The sequence below is a fragment of the Podarcis tiliguerta genome, assembly GCF_965153285.1.
Source record: "Podarcis tiliguerta genome assembly, chromosome: 12".
NCBI lineage: Eukaryota > Metazoa > Chordata > Lepidosauria > Squamata > Lacertidae > Podarcis > Podarcis tiliguerta.
The window spans coordinates 5,585,828-5,601,883 of record NC_139545.1 but is presented as its reverse complement, the minus strand read 5'-3'; the positions used below and the strand labels follow the sequence as shown (position 1 = coordinate 5,601,883).

General features: G+C 42.6%; 2 protein-coding genes across 6 annotated transcripts in view; both read right to left on the bottom strand.

Moving 5' to 3' along the window:
* The window catches only part of LOC310661335 (uncharacterized protein), a gene marked incomplete at its 3' end in the record, with an annotated part of 330,664 nt that overhangs the window by 168,863 nt on the left and 145,745 nt on the right, over positions 1-16,056 (bottom strand). The window lies entirely within an intron of this gene.
* Positions 1-16,056, bottom strand: part of ELMO1 (engulfment and cell motility 1) — a 314,930-nt gene that overhangs the window by 219,011 nt on the left and 79,863 nt on the right. For all 5 annotated transcript variants that reach the window (XM_083407049.1, XM_083407043.1, XM_083407046.1 and 2 more), the window contains exon 5: positions 6,246-6,296. In XM_083407049.1, the coding sequence (XP_083263175.1) occupies positions 6,246-6,296 (51 nt within the window). The remainder of the gene's footprint in view (positions 1-6,245; positions 6,297-16,056) is intronic.

Here is a 16,056-nt window from a genome sequence, read left to right as displayed (position 1 = left end):
TGGTTGGCGGAGAGTGCATTATTTCAGCCACTTTTTGTAGACTATGACTATGGTCTTTAAAAGGTTTTATGCTGGAATTGCCTCTCATTTTTAATCATAGTATTTTAAGATGGTTGCATTTGCACTGGGCTTTTAATACTGTGTCTTGTTTTAATTTATTTCCTGTACGCCACCTTGAGTACTTTTATAAAAACATGTAAAAAACAAACAAATAAACGCTGTTTTGAAATTTGAAACACTCCACAGACATCTGCAGGCAGTGGGATCTCATTCACCCCTAACCTTAGTGTAGCAAGCCTCAATAAAGACAGAGCAGATTTATCGTGATCACAGATTAAACAAATAGTTTCTTTTCACCAAAATACTGTTGGTTGTCTCACATGGCAACTAGCCGAGGTGACACTGCCTGCTATCACGACTGATGGATGGGGGGAAAGGCTTCACTCAGTGTGGCGCCTTCACTGGTCTTGGCTCCTGTTGCCATAGTGCTTTATATGCGCTCCTATGGAATAGAGTGCCTCTGCCCCAATGCTCCCTCCCTCTCTCTCACTGTGTCATTAGAAATGACACCTACAGGACATGTGCTATGAGCAGTTTCCAAAGAACTCTCTGCAATTTCTGGTCGATAAATGCCAGGACAGCAGGGAGTACAGCTCATTAGGCCATGATAATTCTGGTTACCAAGAAGCCAGCCCTACTTAAAAAAAACAAAAAACCTACAAGAAAATATTCAGCTTATGGAAACACTTCTTTGTTGTGAGATAAGTGCAAAGGGGGGCTGATGTTTGGAATGAATTATACTATCCTGGTCAGACAGGCAGGAGGAAATGGGTAAAACATCTCTTCTCAAAAGGTCTCTAAAGGTAAAGGGACCCCTGACCATTAGGTCCAGGTGCAGACGACTCTGGGGTTGCGCTTCTCATCTCGCTCTATTGGCCCAGGGAGCCGGCGTACAGCTTCCGGGTCATGTGGCCAGCAGGACTAAGCCGCTTCTGGCGAACCAGAGCAGCGCACGGAAACGCCGTTTACCTTCCCACTGGAGCGGTACCTCTTTATCTACTTGCACTTCGACGTGCTTTTGAACTGCTAGGTTGGCAGGAGCAGGGACTAAGCAACGGGAGCTCACCCCGTCGCGGGGATTCGAACCGCCAACCTTCTGATCGGCAAGTCCTAAGCTCTGTGGTTTAATGCACAGTACCACCCGCGTCCCTTCAAAAGGCCTCTATGATGCCTTAAATGTGTCTCTGATTTGGCTGGATTTTGCTGCCCTTTCTGCTGCAACACTTTAGGAGAGCAAGGCAGATGGACAAGTTTGTTAGCTTAAACAGGACAGTGAGCGAGCTTTCAGGGCCAAAGCAGCATGAATCTTAGCATAGAAATATTTAGACGGAGAAGTCAATTACATACAGGATACGGTTCTGCTTGTGCATTACTCTCACACAGGGCACCCAGTTTCAAGATGGAACAGGGCACTGCTTCTCAGGCCACCCACCCCGATTCCGCCATCATAGTGCAAACTCAGCCTGCTGTTGTACACAGCTGTCTGCAAAAGAACAGCTACCCACAAGCAGATGCTCCTGTTTAGGAGATCAAACAACTGGGTGTCCCAGTTAGGTGAGACCCCTGAGCGCATGCAGTTTATTCATGCATCCTGGTTCCCTTCAAGACAACTGTGTGAAGGCCGGAGTAAGGGCAGAGACATAGCGCTGGGAGGCAGAGTGAGCCGAGGGACCCCATTCCGGTTTGAAACCGTGAATGGCCTCCTGGAACATTGCTCACATAAATTATTATTCCTTGTTGAATTGTCAAGTTGTTTTAAACAGTAAGCGATGTCGTAAATGAAAATGCACACAGATAAAATCAATCAAAAGCCGAATTAAAAAGGAAGCGCAATTTTAAAATGTTCCTAAAATGCTCACCCCGGAATACAGTAGGGAGGACAAGTGGGAAGGCTCCACTTACAGGTTCCACAGACTGGAAGCCACCACTAAAAAGGCCCCTTCTCATGCAGCTGCTCTCCTCGCCTTCCTCAGATGCAGCTCATGGATATGGGCTTGATGAAAACCTCAGAATCCAGGCAGGTTCACAGAGGGAGTGGTGGTGCTCGACATACTTGCGTCGCAAGGAGCATAAGGCTTTATAGGTCAAAATCAGCACTTTGAATTGAGCCAGGAAACTGAGCAGCAGCAGTGCAAGAATTGGTGCAATATGCTCAGAACATCTGATCCAAATTAGAAATCTGCCCACTCAATTTTACACTAGCTGCAGTTTCTGAACTGTCTTCAGGGGCAGCCCCACATGTAATGAACTGCAGTAATCTAATCTAGAAGTCACCAGAGCATTGGCAACTGAAAGTATGTTATTCCTAGGTTATTCCTACTGAGAACTGCTCAACAGTAGAACAAATGCTACACATGCCGAAAGTCATTCCCCGACATCTCTGGTTAAAAGAATCTCCGGTAAGATCTCTGCACCACCTCGCCCATGCAGGTAGCAGAAGTTTCTAAACACATCCTCTCAGCCACACTGGATGAAGGTATGAGCCTGCAATGAGAATATGCTAATTCATGTCTTGTTGAACCATGGTTTATTGTTACATCTCAGTGCGGCCAGTGACAGCTACTTCATGACGTAGCATCAGATGACTCACAAAAAGTTCAGGAAACAAAACAAATGAACTGAGGTAGAATTCAAATGGAATTGTGTGGTGTATTGATTTGCTAGTTAGGAGGTTTGGACTTATAATTCATTTAATGTTTGTTTTGTTTGTTTGTTTACACCCCACCTTCTACTCTGACGGGACTCAAGGCGGCTTACAGATAAAATAGGTAAAAGGTAAAGGTACCCCTGCCCGTACGGGCCAGTCTTGCCAGACTCTAGGGTTGTGCGCTCATCTCACTCTATAGGCCGGGAGCCAGCGCTGTCCGCAGACACTTCCGGGTCACGTGGCCAGCGTGACATCGCTGCTCTGGCGAGCCAGAGCCGCACACGGAAACGCCGTTTACCTTCCCGCTATTAAGCGGTCCCTATTTATCTACTTGCACCCAGGGGTGCTTTCGAACTGCTAGGTTGGCAGACGCTGGGACCGAACAACGGGAGCGCACCCCGCCACGGGGATTCGAACCGCCGACCTTTCGATCAGCAAGCCCTAGGCACTGAGGCTTTTACCCACAGCGCCACCAGCTAAAAACAGACTATCAAAAACCCTAAATACTGATAAAATTAATACTACATATATAATAGCTATTAAAACCATGCCAATAATTACAATAAAAACAACATGGCACTAGCCCTTTCATTAAAAGCAGCCAGCTTCCCAAAAACCTGTCGGAATAAGGTAGTCTTCTGCTGGTGGAAGGACAAGGGAAGGAGTTCCAAAATCTGGGAGAAGCCACCAACTAAGACTGCTGTATGTGCTTTGTTGTAGTGTTTTGCTAGTTCCCAAATGTGCCTGTAGGCTCCAAAATGTTGGTGACCCTTGCCCTAATGTATCATTTAAACAAAAACTGACAAAAAATTGGGGAGAGAGTTAACATATCCATTTAAAAGGGAAAATGGTACTGCTCTACAGCGTGCCTCCAACATGGTCTTGTGACAGAAGCTAATGAAATACAACAGTGTTATCTCCTGTCATGTTATGCAGATAAATTAGTCACATCCTTGCTATTTATATGGGCTGCCGCCGCATGGCTGATCTCCTGTAGCCAAAGAGGCAAGCAACAATGAACAGCCTAATTCATCACACTTTACACTTAACGAACCAATGAAAAGTAATCTGCCTCATGCTGTCATTTTGTCCAAAACAACTCCATTTCACTGGCTGAGAAGCTTAAACTTTCTTAAAGCACTGGATTACTGGAAACAAGTAAGTACATTATGTGTTGAAATGTACTTAAGTTTTTGGCCTTTCTGCTCAGGCATTAGCAAAATTGGTTAGGGCTTATATAATAAACCTCTGCAATTAGGTTTTGCATGTCCAAAGCACTGGACAAATATAGTCACTGAAACCTCAGTGGTAAATGTTTCCAAATAATTATTGAAAAGGAATTAACTGAAGGACAGAGTAACAGATTTGTCCAAGGTCATAAAGTAGGTTAAAATAGTATTTTTAGTGGGTCAACATCTGCTGCAGCTTTTATTTCTAAACTTCCTTTTCGTACAGTTAGAGCCAAATACCAAATGGTTGGTTTGTTAGCATAAAATATGTGGCAATTCACCAAACAAGTGGATTTGACATCTTTTAGCATGCAGAGTTATCCTACAACTAAAAAGAACCAGCTAATTTGCACCGGTACTTGTACGTAAGACACGTAACAATGTGAGGGATTCTTTCTGTGAGTTAAATGTGATGATTGAACATCATAACATCTATCAAACGTCTCAGACGTTTGATAGCCTTCTGTCACCGCCCTCAATTGCGTGCACATCCTGTCTGTCATGGGGCAAGTTTTGAAAAAACTTGGTTTTTACTGTAGGTTTTTCAAGTTCAGCCAGGAAAAAGCCAGCTGTAATGAGCAGCCAGTGGCTAGGACCTATGAGCCATCGACAAATCCTCTATGCCCCTCATAGTTTTGCAACTGTTTTAAAACTGCAAATTTCTTTTTTTAAAAAGAGAGGGGGAAAACAAAAGTCAGACAGCCTGGATGCTACATGTCAGGAGGAACAAGATGATATATGGCATTTAGAAACAATACACATGTCTAATGCTGGATGGGCATGTTGCAATGTGTATGATGCTTCCTTTCTCAACACCCTTTGTAGGATGAGAGTGGGGGAAATGTAATCCAAAATATTGCGGGGTTTCTGTAATACCATATTCACCATGCAACTGAAGAACCCACTGAAATGGCTTCTCTTAAAAAATGCTACATTGATTTTTTTCCCCCATTGATTTTTTTCCCCCCAGCAGAAATCTTTTTGCTGTGAGCCATGGCCTTTAATAATTTTAATGTTGTAAAATAAATTGATTTGGGGTGAGCAATGCTGTTGAGGTAGAAGAGATGCAAGGTTTTGGAGCGTGGCTTTCTACTTTTCCATGCAAGGTCAACTCTTTGGAAGAGGCAAAGAAACCAGTAAGGACAAAGGCTCCAAATGGAGCTCTTCACAACAAGTTTGCGATTAGAGGCAGTGACCATTTTAGGCGCGTCCAATTGACACACGATCACAGACACACGGCTCCTTTTGGACCCGGGTGAGAGCAGAACATCGGTGTGGCGTAATAGGGTTCACACCGGAACGTTCTGCAGAAACGTGTGAGAGTCAGAAACGGAAGCCCCGGGCAAATAAAGGGGAATAGGGCTGAAATGTACAAATATGAAATAGCCTGTTAAAATAAAATCTGATAAATTTATATGGGGGATGGAGGAAGATAGCTTTTGAGGTATTAAAGAGGAATGAATCAGAGGAAGAACAGAAAGAGTAAAGAAAATGAGAAAATTCAGCCAGTACTTGCTGTAACCTAGGAAACTGAGTTTGCCTGCAGGTTTCTGAAAGGGGGGGGGGGCACTAGTATAATAAATAATTACATGAAATTTACAAATAGAGCAAATGAACCAAATGAACAAGTTGCGTGTGTAATGGTGCAGACTCGCAAAACTGCAATTCTGCCAACCGTTTAAAAAGCAAGCGATAATTTTGTAATGATGTTGTCTTAAGACGTATTAGAATGAAGGAAGGGAAAAGCTCAATAGTATTATGTCAGTCAATCCCATTTATGAACATCTTTTGAGGCTGCAATCTTACACACACTCACCTAGAAGTGAGACCCACCGAACTAAATAGGACTTAGCTCTGATTGATGTATATGACTGCAATGGGAATCTTATGCTGGTGTGATATTTCAATGAACAAGGGAACATGGTGGCTATGCTATGAACCTAACTGGCTTGCTGAGATGAGCACATAAATGAAGGAGAATGAAGAGGAATGTCATCATGCCCTAAGCATTGCTTCCGAGAGAGCTGAGAATCAGAAACTCTCCACATTGCCTGATTGACATAAAAAAATCCACTTTCTACACATAAAATTTAATAATAATAATAATAATAATAATAATAATAATATACTGTGAGATACTTTAAAAAATATGTGTAATTTCCCTCTTCTGAATTAATGGAAGTATAGGATCACCAACCTATAGGTAAGGGCCCCTTTCTATGAACATAATGTAAAATCAAATCAAAGGAATCATAAAGTATTGGGGAAAACAAGAAAATCAAAGGAATGTGAACGTATCAGTAACTTACTGGTGATGTAGTTAATCGAAGTATTGCTCCATTTTTTATTTCATTACGGTTCTGGAAAAGAAAATTCCAAATGTCAGACATCCATAATTGAGGCTCTTCGACATGTATAAATCATGAAAGAAAAAGCTGAATTTATAGCAATCGTCAGGTGCTTCCTATTGTACATGAAAATTTACGTGTACAGTGCTGTTGTGTGAAGTTACCAGCAGTGGGTTGGATCCAAAGTAAGCTGACTGCACTTGGCTCCTACGGAAATCAATGAGTAATCAATTATTTCGATGGACTAATTTCAACTTAGTTTGGATCTAAATCAGTAGCTACAAGAAAGTATACTCTCAATAAAAGACTTGTTTTACCTAAGTGTATTGGGATACCTTCCCTATGACTCTACATTTAGGGCGGAACCCCTTGATTAATGGGAGCACTTAAAGTCAAGGCCATTCCAAAAATGTTGTTTCCAAGCTACACTGAAGGTTCTTTTTTTTAATAATATTTATTACTTTTTGAACAATTTAAACATTACAAAACCAAACATACACAGAAAAATAAAAACCAATACAATACAATATAAAGACACTACATAACACTTAACACATTAAACTAAACAAAACCAAACAAGACAATTTGAAACACTCAAACAATTTCAATATCATATCTTTCATTCACTTCTTTCACCAACCTCCACACGCCTCCCTTTTTGTATTCCACTTCTATCAAATGTTTCAGCAATTCCTTTCCATCTTCCTCTGTTATCTGTCGTATAATCATCTTAACACATTCTAACCTTATTTTACTTTTAAAATTCCATTAATCTATTTATACTTAAATCCTTATAACATTTCTACTAAAGCCATATAACTTCATTCCACCATTCTTTTAACATTCATTAATTTTGCAGTATTTCTGTAAATAATCTTTAAACTTTTTCCAGTCTTCTTCCACCGACTCCTCTCCCTGGTCTCGGATTCTGCCAGTCATTTCCGCCAGTTCCATGTAGTCCATCAACTTCATCTGCCATTCTTCCCGGGTGGGTAGATCTTGTGTCTTCCACAAGCTACACTGAAGGTTCAAGACTCCATAGACATGGCTAACTCATACATAAAAAAGTTTCTCCCTGTGAATCTTTGTTTAGTCAACTCTGCCACAGCGGCTTCCCAACAATTGTTTGGGTTTCTAATCTGCACATGCATCAAATGGACCAGAAGACATGGATTGCCAAGAGGCAATTTAAGTCCACCATCTTATAAAGAAGAAAACTGATTGATTTTGGGGGCTTAGGAAACCTTTTTCTGTTAATGTACTGCTTTTCTTCCGGCAGGTTAAACAACAACATTTATACAACAAAAGAAACCTTCTCCTCTTAGTAACTGTGGTGCAGCACAGAATAAAGTCGTGCTATGCAGCCCACTAAAGAGAAAAGGCCAGATTATCCAACACAATGAAGGGAAAATAGCACAACATCAGGAATCAAACTAGCCAAAATATTTTATATGCTGTACAAAGTCCCCTGTTCTCTGTCTTGTTCATATGTGTGCATTTTCACTAGAAGAACACAGATTTTTACAATGCCATTAACCTGTGCTCAAGACAGACAGGGACTGTATATTTGTGCTGCAAGGAGGGTTTTTATTCTGCTTATAGGCTGTACCATTCTGCCATGAACTTGGTCTGGGCCTTTTCTTTCCTTCCCCTTGCCATTTGTAGGGCTGGGGACATTTTTAAGCCCCAAGGGCTGCGTTCCCTTCTATGCAATTTTCCAGGGTCTGGATGCCAACGTTGGGCAGGGCCAGAAGCAAAGTGGGTCGTGCAGTGAACATCAATATTACCTTTCCACAGTTGCAAATTTTCCATAAACACTCATACACTCCTCTCTATCCTCCCTCCAGGCAAGCAAGAGTTCCAGCCAGGCAAAAACTCTCAAGGGCCAGGTAAGAAAGGTTTGGAGGGCCACATGCTCACATCCAGCCTCCTGAGCCTGAAGTTCCTCACCCCTGCAATAGTTGAGTAGTCAGTAGTCCAGTTCGATGAACCAATGGTTGAACTCAGTATGCAGCAGCTTCCAATGGGCTTAGAGAGGAACAGGGCTCCTGGTTGATGCTTTATATTCAAAAGCAGTTTGACTCCAGATTAAAAGGCTACAGCCTCTCCTCTGCAGATGTAATTGCACATAAAGGCTGCAATTTGTGGCGTAGAATTGTTGTTTGCTGTCAGTGGACCTTTTCACAGTGCCCATGAGATGTTCTTTTACTCCAAAGCAAAACGGGAGATGCTCTCTGTGTATATGAGCTTACCAGAGCAAAGAGGGAAACTTAAGAAATAACTTTCCCCTCCATGTGCTGGGAAGATAGAGACTACTGTGACTATATGTGCCCTGAGTGTATATACTGTTTATACCCTGATGGATTCTGGGTTTGCACTGATTCTGCTTGGAAACTAGGACCAAGGGTGTTTCATTTGTTCGTTCTCTACCCATAAGTGTACAAACAGAATTTACCAAAGACATCAGTGCTCACGCCCTTAAAAGAAAAAAGGCATGGGGAAAGAGTGTTCTGATATTCCTCTGCTTCCTGAAAAGGAAGCAAAACAAGAGGAACTTAATTTCTACCTAGTAACATGAGTTCATGTGGTGCATCTCCCAGTTTTGTGGCCACTGCCAGCTACCAAGGAGCAGTCTGAGGTCCTCGTTTTCTGTAAAAGCCTAAATAAACTGCACTATGAAATGTGAAACCAAACTGATGTCATATAATCAAGGAGCTTATAGGTCAGTTGAAACCCATCATTAAACATCTGCAGCACTGCAATGTTATTCTTCCAGTGCTCTGCTTTCCATAACTGCAATGTGCAATCTTAAAACCACTGGAACGAGCCACAGAGATCTGACACCACTGCTTTACATTCCCTCTCAGACACAAAGCACTAATGCCAATATATATACATGAAAATATGTGGACATTGAAGAGCTTTTGCTTCTTAAAACAGTCAAGAATGTTATCTCACACCGAGAGTAGGAGGGAAAGCATTGACTGATTTTCTTTTTTTCTTTTTTGCAAAACTTATACAAGGTAATTCCATCAAAATGCAGGCACCTTTAAGACAGGGGACAATTCTCTCCTCTGACTCAGCCAAATTTAGTCACAAAAATTTGTAGTTAGCAGACGCCTGGTTACTAGTACCAATCACAATTATTTTATACTTCATTACAGAGCATTCAAAACATGTTGCATCTGTTATCTCATTATGTTGCATCTCACATTATTTTGCATCCTTACATCAACCCTGTAAAATAGATTTGTAATATTAAATGCAATATTGCAGATGGGAGCCTGTGGTTGGGAGATAATTGCTTGCCTACGGTCACCAAGCAGGCTTAAGCTGTAAAATATGAATTGTGATTTCCTGATTCATGGCCCTATGAGTCCTAAGCTACACTACTTATTATTAATTTATTAGTTAAAAGAATTGTAAGCCACTCTTTATCAACTGGGTATCCTAGCATTTGTATACTAGCAATTGCCCTGGTCACCTAAACAGGCAGACCTGGAAACGTAACAGCATTTTGTCTACTTTATGAGAAGCAAAGAGCTTTACATGAAACAGACAAGACAATGGATAGAATTCAGATCTTCCACAGGAGGGAGATATTAGAATGTTTGAGGAAACCCCAAAGTTTGCAGAAGTACAGATTTGGGGGGGGGGGGTTGTCCCAAAAGGGTGGGTGACCCAAAACAGGTTAATGGAGCCTGAGTTGTCACAGAACACAGGGGAAGAGAACAACAGAAACCCAGGGCATGGGAATATGAAGAGGAACGGAATGGGCCTCATTGAGTAGCTGGAATCTTGAACAGAAACACTCCATAGCGCAAGATTTTGTTGCATTACAGTACAGTGGTGCCTCGCAAGACGAAAAGTATCCATTCCGCGAGTCTCTTCATCTAGCGGTTTTTTCGTCTTGCGAAGCAACCCTATTAGCGGATTAGTGGATTAGCGCTATTAGCGGTTTAGCGGCTATTAAAGGCTTAAGGGATTAGCAGATTAGTTGCTAAAAGGCTATTAGTAGCTTAGTGCCTTAGAAAAAGGGGGTAGGGAGCGGAAAAAAATTGCAGGAACTCGCAAGACATTTTCGTCTTGTGAAGCAAGCCCATAGGAAATTCGTTTTGCGAAGCACCTCTGAAAACGGAAAACCCTTTCATCTAGCGGGTTTTCCGTCTTGTGAGGCATTCGTCTTGCGAGGCGCCACTGTATTGCCCAATTGTTTGCTTGAATATATCTAGTATTGAGTGCCTATGTAAGGACTATTCTCATAGCCAGCGGTAAAAACGGCCACGAGGCAAATTACAACCAGTAACATAACATTGGTGTAGTCAATTTTCTGCAGTTTTGTTCTGCATTTACAAGGGTAACAATAAAAATGTACTGTGTCTGAGGTTCACAGCTACTCAGCTGCCAATCCTGGACCACAGAATACTTTGGGACACTCCTGTGTTTTATTGACTAGGGAGAGAAAGTCTCACTGTCGCAAAATTTGGAAAGCCTTTGACCTACCTACACTACACAATAATTCGTTCCTGGGGGAAACAGAAGCAGTGTCAGATATTGTCTCCATGCCTTTGAGAAGTAACCAAACGGCACGTCTGCTACAAGCATCTTAGGATATTCCACTTGCATCCTGACGCGTGTTCCCAATTGGGCAATGCTAACAAGCCCAAAGAAACAGTCATTTTGTAGCTTAACTTATTAAGCTTTACAATTGCGGAGAATGAAAAGAAAGGAGGGTGAAAGGTGAGGAGAATGAAAGGGACTTACTTGTTACTTACTGTCAGGGGTTCAGGAGCAGAGGCACAGGAGAGGGAGGAAATGGAGAGCGAAGGGGAGGAGTCCGAAGGAAATGTCAGCGATGACAGCGATCCGAGGTCTCTGAGTCTGTCCAGTGAATCAGAGGATTCACAAAAAGGGGCTCCCATGGTCAGGGCAAGGGGAGTACCCAGGGGGGCACTTCAGGGAGAAGGGGCCAGAGGGGACTCAGAGAGCAGCAGCTGGAAATCTGGACCAGCGTCCACACCAGAGTGCAGTAGGGGGGAGGAGTCCCAGGCATCGGGATCAGGCGGCGCGCTACCAGCGGGAGAACATGAGGCAGGATTGACCACGCCTCCGTCAGAGAGCGAGGAAACGGTTAAGAGGAAGGTTAAACGCACGCGCGCGCCAAGTTCAAATGTACAGGAAGGCGGCACAGTTGGCAGCCCGGGTAGGGAGCCAAGTCCTAAAGCCCGCCGAAGAGAGGGGGAGGAGTCAGAGGGGTCAACGTCTGCCTCAGAGGAGTCCAGGAGGGAGGAGACCCCGGGGGGTAGTAGGACCCAGAGGAAGAGAGAGAGAAGGAAGAGGTGGAGTAAGATTAGAGTCTTAAACTGGTGTACAGGGGGCGGAGATTCAGACGGAGCTTCGCCGGTCTAGACTCTAGACGTAGAGCTGGGGCGCTGAGGCTTGGAAATGGAAACTATTCTTCAATAAAGACTTTGATACTTTACTACCGGCTAGCGTTGGTCCTTTGTGAGCTGGGACCAGGAGCCAGCTCTGACACTTACGTTCTGGATTCTTTTAAAGATAAACAATTATACCAAGCAGATAAAAATTACAATAGCCATTCAGCCAAAGAAAATGTTGAAACACTGCCCTCAGAGGAAGAAAACCATATGACCCCCTATTCAACCCCAAACAACTAACTATAAAGCAGTGTATAAATTCACTGCCCTGCGTGAATCGATAAACACTATTATAATTCACTTGAACCACCTTGTGATATTTGTATTATGAAATTATTGTGGATTGTGTCTTAATACAGGAGCTAACAGTAGGAGCCAAGTATGCTGTAAGAAAAAAGAAATGTTGAAATAAACTGCAGCAAACACCGGAGGTGACTATTTATTCCTATGCTCCATCCCATTCATCAACCTGAACCTTGATTTGACCAAAGTCTCCAGCGCTTGTAAGCGTCATTTATCTTTAATAAAAAGAGACCTTTTTAAACGGAGCCTTGGTGGACAGTAGCAGCTAACAGGAAACGAGATGTGAACGGGGAAGGACTTGATTTAGGCCTCACCTCTGTCACAAACCCCATTAGGTGACCATAGATAATCCACTCTCAGCTTCTCTCAAATTACCTCTGGCCCAGCATGCACATTAATACTAAACCATGATTTTAAGCTTGCACATTCTCCCGTTCCAGCACAACTATGAAGAGATGAGAAGGTCCAACTTCTGTTTTAGTTTAACCACTTTTTAGTGTTACAATCCAGCCCTAGGCTATGAAAACAAGCCAGTTTCATAATCCATAGCTTGGAGTTGCCTTGTTCCCGCTAAGCATGGATAAGACCAACTGTCGTATGTCTATGTTCAGGTGTCACAAGAAAGTGTGGTTAGTCTCAAATGGAAATGGTGGAGTGGGGGAGAGATGGGTGTACATGAGGCATGCAGGTCCGAAGATCACTGCGGCTCATTCTCATCATGCTAAACCATGGTTGAGCATTACATGCAAACTCAGCCAAGGTAATATGGTTTGAACACACTAAAGCAGGGGTAACCAATATGGTGCTCTCCAGAAGTCGCTGAAGTACAAGTTAGGGACCGCCTGAACCCTTATATCCTAGCTTGATCACTGAGATCATCTGCAGGAGAATGGCTGGTTGTCCCCAGAGCTGGTGAGGCTCATTTGACATCAACACAAATCCAAGCCATTAGAGCCATTGAGCCCTGTGGAATGCTCTTCCAATAGGGATTTAGTAGGCATATTCCTTAAACGTTTAAAAGTTTGCTGATTTCCCCCCCATTGCTGCTAGGCTTATGAAGATAATTAGAATAAACATTTTCTGTAATAGTTTGTGGTCTGGTGTGTGTGTGTGTAAGTAAAACTGTTGCAAACCACTTTGACATTTTATTATAAAATTGCAGTATGCAAGCATTTTGGGAAAACAAACCTACCAGCCCCATCACCCCTTGACCATTGGGCCAGGCTGGCTGGGGCTGATGGGACCTAGCATCCAACAATCAGCTGGAGGGCACCATGGTGACTACCTCTGCTCAAAAGAGCTGCAAAAATGCTAAGTACTATTACTACCACCAGCACCTCAGGGGTATCAGGCGTCAGCCTGCAATGGCACATAGTTTGTGGTTCACCTCTAACCAGAGCCATCACAAGAAAAAGTCTGAAGATGCCACAGGTAGACAGGAGTTTATGAAGTACCATATTTTTCACTCTATAGGACGCACCCGACCATAGGACGCACCTTGTTTTAGAGGGGGAGAACAAGAAAAAATAATTCTGCCCCTCTCTGCTCAGCGCCCCTTCAGCGAAGCGGCAGGGGAAATGGAGCCCCTTCCATTTCTCCTCCCACTGGGCTGAAGGGGCGCTGCGCAGCTCTCCCTCTCTGCTGAAGCCGGGAGAGTCTTGCTCTCCTGGCTTCAGCGAAAGCAACGCAAAGCCTCCGGAGCGCGGAGGAAGCGCTCCCTCTATGCTTCGGAGGCTTCGCATTGCTATCGCTGAAGCCAAGGAGCCTGCATTCGCTCCATAGGACGCACACACATTTCCCCTCAATTTTTGGAGGGGAAAAAGTGCGTCCTATACAGCGGAAAATACGGCATTTCTTATGTGTCCCACTGGAATGCATCCACAAGCATCTGCTTGGTAATGCAGCAGGCCAGACAAAACCTAAGCGGAAATATCTGCTCTCCAATTAAAAATCCAATTTTGTTTCTCCATTCCCAAACAATTACTTAAGCGCCTGCAAGGAAACAGTGCACAATTAAACCAAAGGGATATTCTACATTAACCTGAACGAAACCGTGCTCAGCTTGTCAGCTGATTTCAGTGGATACACAGAGCTGCTCTGTGACTACTTAATACCAGTGATAACAAGAACGTTTGGTTAAGTTGTGGACTGTATAAATAACTCTGCTTCACACTGACCACAGTATTCAAAAATATTCTAATCAACAAGTTTACTTTTCATTTCCAAAGCTTTAAAACATCTTTGGATTGATAGGTTAGATTCCTGGCATCTTGGTATGTAAGAGTCACCATGTTTGCAATTCTTATGTTCAACCCTGGTTGAAAAAAGCAAACAACCAAAATGCTAAATTTAAATGTATCAATCAATAAACGGTCCATTCTCCTTCTCCTCCAGCACCCCACATAGATGACCCTTGTGAACTTCCTTACATTAATTTATCTTGAAATTCAAGTTGCAGTTTATTTTGCTGCTGTGTCTTTTGTATATATGACAGAGTATATAGTTTTTCCTGTATGCAGAAATGACCCTCATTCTATTAGCATATACTGAAAAGGCAGGTCAGGTATAAACTCAGAGCACCTCTTAGAATATTTGCTGACTGAAGTGAAGAAAAGAAGCAACAGAAATACTAGTTCCTTGTTTTTTATTTATTTGTGCAACCTCCCTCACACGAAGCCTGCTTTTATAAGGCAAGAGTTTCCCTAGCATATGCAATTACAGGATTTATTCACAAGAAACTGTAACTTTTTGCACAGAACAATTTAACTACTGTAGCCAGGGCTCAAAAACAAGATAAGGAATCTACAAAAAGAGAAAGGAGGTTCATCAAGACCAAATCTGAAGGAAAAACCAGGTGGTCACAGTTTCATTTATCCACACAAGAACAGAGAAGAGAAGACAAACCAACAGAAGACAAGTCTCCTCATTGTTCTCCAGTGACATAATAGGTATAGATGCAGATTGAGACAAAGGGGAATGAAGAGGAAAATACATTGGAGCTGGGAGGATGGCGACACAATCAAAATGGTGCTCTTGTTCTTACTGTTGAGCGTTTCAGCTAGACAATACAAAAGCGCTTGAATCTTGGCTCAGAAGTTCAAACATTGATTTAGTATATGCAGCAATGGTTGCAACCAAATAGGGCTAAAGGAAAGCACACTTTGGCTCCTGCCATCAGCCAGGAAGAACATAATGGCAGGATAAGTGCATTCTGGCAGATAAGCAGCAATTCTTCCATAGCTTGTTTTAGTCTTCCCTCATTCCTTTTTGCATTTCTGTTGTGTCCATTAGATCAGCCTTTCTCAACTTCAGGTCCCCAGCTGTTGATGGACTACAAATCCCATCATCTCTGACCACTGGTCCTGCTAGCTAGGAATGATGGGAGTTGTAGTCCAACAACATCTGGGGACCTGAGGTTGAGAAAGAGAAAGGCTGCATTAGATTGTGATCCTGTGGGCTGGAGATGATAAATAATAATAATAATAATAATAATAATAATAATAATAATAATAATAATTTAATTATATACCAACCACTTTATATTTTAATGAAAAAATCTCAGCATGGTTTACAATTCATTAAAACAATACAGAACATATTCAAGCTTCAAGGAAAATATTTCAGATCCATCTGTAAGTGACGTTTTGCGTTCCCCATACTTATTTAAGTAGCAAAAGTATCTTTAGAATTCGGAATAAATAGTCTATTTCTGGATTAAGGAAAATTGTTCTGACTAAAATGATAGTACTAGCAACAAATTATCGCACAGGCACCAAGAAATCCTTCCAATCAGCACGCATGTGTTCATACTCGCAGAGAATTATAAGCAACGGCCCACAGGTTAAAGTGGTTAAAAAGCACTGAAACATTCCTTTCTGCTACTCTGAGAAAATGCTAGGCTTGCCTCTCCTCAGAGGCCTGGGAAAGGCAGTCCAAATCCCGGCATGTGAAAGGTCAAAATGCCCACTTGTTGAAGCCATCTATTCACAAGCCTGCAAAGTCCATGAAACAGTCATCATGACCTTTGGTAT